The sequence below is a fragment of the Oratosquilla oratoria genome, unplaced genomic scaffold, assembly GCF_046742065.1.
Source record: "Oratosquilla oratoria isolate Oo_2021 unplaced genomic scaffold, ASM4674206v1 SCAFFOLD163, whole genome shotgun sequence".
Taxonomy (NCBI): domain Eukaryota; kingdom Metazoa; phylum Arthropoda; class Malacostraca; order Stomatopoda; family Squillidae; genus Oratosquilla; species Oratosquilla oratoria.
The window spans coordinates 247,501-252,500 of record NW_027467517.1 but is presented as its reverse complement, the minus strand read 5'-3'; the positions used below and the strand labels follow the sequence as shown (position 1 = coordinate 252,500).

At 46.5% G+C, this 5,000-nt stretch overlaps 1 protein-coding gene across 1 annotated transcript in view; it reads left to right on the top strand.

Moving 5' to 3' along the window:
* Positions 1–549: 549 nt before the first annotated feature.
* LOC143022767 (uncharacterized) overlaps positions 550–5,000 on the top strand; it is a gene marked incomplete at its 5' end in the record, with an annotated part of 12,730 nt that continues 8,279 nt past the window's right edge. The window contains 2 exons of the mRNA XM_076181114.1: positions 550–1,599; positions 1,810–1,994. Coding sequence (XP_076037229.1) covers positions 550–1,599; positions 1,810–1,994 — 1,235 coding nt within the window. The remainder of the gene's footprint in view (positions 1,600–1,809; positions 1,995–5,000) is intronic.

Below are 5,000 nucleotides of genomic sequence, written 5' to 3'. Positions count from 1 at the left end.
ACACAATTTTACAAATACACTTTATTCTGACAGACGACTGGTTTTTATATTCGAGGACGGGAAGTCCCGGAATGAGCTAAAACACTCGACCAATCCCCTCATCCCAGTTACACACTTCTTAGACTCTCTTCATGGCGTCTGTTGACAACTCGCCAGTGAGACGGGGTCGCCGGAACGAGCCGTCTACGAACACCTAGAACTTCCAGAACTTCGAGACCTTCCAGAACTTCGAGACCTTCCAGAACTTCCAGGCCGTCCAGAACTTCCAGACCGTCCAGAACTTCCAGACCGCCCAGAACTTCCAGACCGCCCAGAACTTCCAGACCGCCAGAACTTCCAGACCTCCGCGCCGCCTTCCAGGACCTCCGCGCCGCCTTCCAGGACCTCCGCGCCGCCTTCCAGGACCTCCGCGCCGCCTTCCAGGACCTCCGCGCCGCCTTCCAGGACCTCCGCGCCGCCTTCCAGGATCTCCGCGCCGCCTTCCAGGACCTCCGCGCCGCCTTCCAGGACCTCCGCGCCGCCCTCCAGGACCTCCGCGCTGCCTTTCAGGACCTCAGCGCCGCCTTCCAGGACCTCTGTGCCGCCTTCCAGGACCTCCGCGCCGCCTTCCAGGATCTCCGCGCCGCCTTCCAGGACCTCCGCGCCGCCTTCCAGGACCTCCGCGCCGCCTTCCAGGACCTCCGCGCCGCCTTCCAGGATCTCCGCGCCGCCTTCCAGGACCTCCGCGCCGCCTTCCAGGACCTCCGCGCCGCCTTCCAGGACCTCCGCGCCGCCTTCCAGGACCTCCGCGCCGCCTTCCAGGACCTCCGCACCGCCTTCCAGGACCTTCGCGCCGCCTTCCAGGACCTCCGCGCCGCCTTCCAGGACCTCCGCGCCGCCTTCCAGGACCTCCGCGCCGCCTTCCAGGACCTCCGCGCCGCCATCCAGGACCTCCGCGCCGCCTTCCAGGACCTCCGCGCCGCCTTCCAGGACCTCCGCGCCGCCTTCCAGGACCTCCGCGCCGCCTTCCAGGACCTCCGCGCCGCCTTCCTGGACCTCCGCGCCGCCTTCCAGGACCTCCGCGCCGCCTTCCAGGACCTCCGCGCCGCCTTCCAGGACCTCCGCGCCGCCTTCCAGGACCTCCGCGCCGCCCTCCAGGACCTCCGCGCCGCCTTCCAGGACCTCCGCGCCGCCCTCCAGGACCCCCGCGCCGCCCTCCAGGACCTCCGCGCCGCCCTCCAGGACCTCCGCGCCGCCTTCCAGGGCATCCGCGCCGCCTTCCAGGACCTCCGGGCCGCCTTCCAGGACCTCCGGGCCGCCTTCCAGGACCTCCGCGTCGCGCTCCAGGACCTCCGGGCCGCCCTCCAGGACCTCCGCGCCGCCTTCCGGGACCTCCGCGCCGCCTTCCAGGGCCTCCGCGCCGCCTTCCAGGACCTCCGCGCCGCCTTCCAGGTCCTCCGCGCCGCCCTCCAGGACCTCCGCGCCGCCTTCCAGGACCTCCGCGCCGCCTTCCAGGACTTCCGCGCCACCCTCCAGGACCTCCGGGCCGCCTTCCAGGACCTCCGCGCCGCCCTCCAGGACCTCCGCGCCGCCCTCCAGGTCCTCCGCGCCGCCTTCCAGGTCCTCCGCGCCGCCTTCCAGGACCTCCGCGCCGCCTTCCAGGACCTCCGCGCCGCCTTCCAGGACCTCTGCGTCGCCCTCCAGGACCTCCGCGCCGGCCTCCAGGACCTCCGCGCCGCCTTCCAAGACCTCCGCGCCGCCTTCCAGGACCTCCGCGCCGCCTTCCAGGGCCTCCGCGCCGCCTTCCAGGGCCTCCGCGCCGCCTTCCAGGACTTCCTCGCCGCTCTCCAGGACCTCCGCGCCGCCTTCCAGGACTTCCGTGCCGCCTTCTAGGACCTCCATACCTTCTAGAACCTCCACACATTCCAGAACTTCTACACCTTTCAGAACTTTTACACCTTCCAGAACTTTTACACCTTCCAGAACTTCAAGAACTTCGAGACCTTCAGGAGCTTGTAAACGCTCGAAACCCTTAAGATTTGCGAGACCTTCAGGGTATTCGAGAACTTCGAGATCTTCAGGATCTTCAAGAACTTCTACACCTTCGATAGTAAAAATAATAATAGTAATAATAAAATTAGAGTAATAATAATAATAGTAATGATGATGATGATAACAATAGTAATGATAATGATAACAATATTAATAATTATAATGATAAATATATTAATGTCATTAAAGAAATAATAATAATAATAATAATAATAATAATAATAATAATAATAATAATAATAATAATAATAATAATAATAATAATAATAATAATAATAATAATAATAATAATAATAATAATAATAATAATAATAATAATAATAATAATAATAATAATAATAATAATAATGATAATGATAGTAACAATAATGATAACAATAATGATAACAATAATAATAACAATGATAATAGTAATAATAACAGTAGTAATTATTATAGTAGTGGTAGTAATAACAATACTAATAATGTCAATAGTATTAATATTAATATATTAATAGTAATAATGATAATAGTTATGATAATAATGATGACAACGATGACGATAATAATAACGATAATAACGATAATAATAACGATAAAGATAATAATATCGATCATAACAATGATGACAATAATAATTATAATGATGATAATGATAATATATGTAATAATATGAATATGAATAATATGAATAATATGAATATATATATATGAATAACAATAGAAAATTATGATAAGATAAAAGAGAAAGAAATTGGAGAAATTTGCAGCTAGCCTAGTGGCTGTTGCTTACACGTTAACACAACGAATAATGAAGGCGGCAAATGAACACCAAAGATAGAAAGACGAAACTAAGCATTGTTGTACCCAGAGAGTACGACAAAACAAATTGAATAAAGTGACGAATTTTACAAGCAAGAAAATTTGGGCGTGAAAAAAATAATGAAAAGTAGATAATAATAAATAGATCATTGAATAAATGAAAGTATGATGAACAAATAGATAAAGTTATTGATGAAGAGACGAAGGAATGTGTAAATAAACCAGTTGGTGAATATACAAATAAATAAATGAATAGACAAATGAAGGTAAGAAAAAAAAAGTATAATAGTAAAATAATTATAATAAAGATGACATATGGCATACTTAAGGACCAAAAGAGTCTGCAGCCTTGGTCAACCATGTTTATTACTACCTGTGTTGTGTCTTTGAGTTCCGTAGTGGGAAATGAGAAACCCATGGGAGGGCAAAGACCTGTCGGTTGCGGGAAGCCGTTTTTTTTTTTTTTTTTTTTTTTTTTTTTTTTTTTGACCGATGTTTTGGTCGCCTCCACGACTGGCCAGGTCTGTCAGGAACCAACGCGGGAAGCCCGCAGTGGGTCGTCGAAAACTATCACGAAATAGCACTCAGGTGGTCCCGTGAATTGAACTCATGACTACTTGCTCATGAGCTCATCACGGTATCCACTAGTGTTCCTTATACATAAGAGAATTATGAATAATAGTGTACGTATGAGAGTACGTATCCTATGAACATCACACTTAAAATTTCTATTCCTTCTATATAAGAGAATATCCAAAAACGGTAATCGACTATCTGCTTCTATCTCAGTAGTGATTTTAAAAGAAGGAACTAGATTATTTAACGTGACCAGAAAGGATCCCTGTTAAGGTCAACTGGCCACAAATACGAAATGTCATCGACTTATTTCTTCCACTCAACATGAGATGGGATTAAATAGGTTTAAGAATGAAATGGTCAAGAACTGGTTTAGCAACTGCGTGGTCAACGAATGGAATTGACTTAGTAACTATGTAGTGAACGCTGAGAGTGTTGGTTGTTTAAGATAACTTTACGGATAGGGATGAAAGGTGGTAAGTGACATGGAACTGCCTATTCTAATTTTTAGGGTCTCTTCCAGTCTCCTAGATTCTTATGTCATGCTGTGTACTTATTCGTCTAGGTTTGTTTAAAGAATGTCTAGAGGCCAGGCCTTATCATCGTGGTGCCTCGTTTCACTTCAGAGTTCAGGCAACGGAATTGAATCCTCCTATGATGATGTAGATCAGGTGAAAGGTTAAGAAAAACCTGAATACACATTAGTAGACGGTGACTTCAATGCTAAAGCGGGGAAGAACATAGGAAATGAATCTTGAGATGACAAAGGCGAGATGCTCGTTAATTTTGTATAGAACTATAACAAAAGAACAGAGAATATTTCCTTTAGAAAAGTGTGTAAGTCGTAAATGGACCTGGAGAAGTCCATATGGAACAACAAAGAACGAATTAATTTCGTACTGGGAGATAAGAGCTACAGCGTTATTGGTGATCCTGTTATATACAAAGTAAATATATATGGTGACCATAGAATGGTAGGTTGCATTAGTAAACTAAATTTCACATCTGAGAGAAATGAACTAGACTTCAAGAGGAAAATAAGCATCGCAAAAATAAAAAGAAACAAGAATATACTTCAGTTGAGAGAAAAAAGAATGGTTTAAAGTTCTAAGAAACAATATGGACGCCATTAAGTATAGATTTTTATTCATTAAATATCATTAGGAAATATACAGAGTGAATAGCGAGTACCAGATTAATACCAGACGGGACGAAATAGACAATTGAACTGAAGTTTATCACAGAAAGGCAAATATAAGAGACAGGAAAGAGAAGCATGACATATATAGAAGAAACTATTCGGAAAGGTAAATGTATTAAACATTCCAAACATTCCAACGCTGAGTATGTTTAGGGAGGCATTAGATAAATAATTTGAAAAGATAGAAATGGAAATATTATCAACTTCGCAGTTGTGGAATGGAAGTTCTCTCGGCTGAATAAAATTACTTGGCAGAACCGGCATCAATGTTCAAGTCGTATCAATAAAGGATCTAAGACTCTTCATCTTGTTATCACACTGGGTAATTTTTCCTTCGACTGTTGGAGGAGATTTGCAGCCCGCAACTTTTGGGAAGGAATTTGATTTGCTG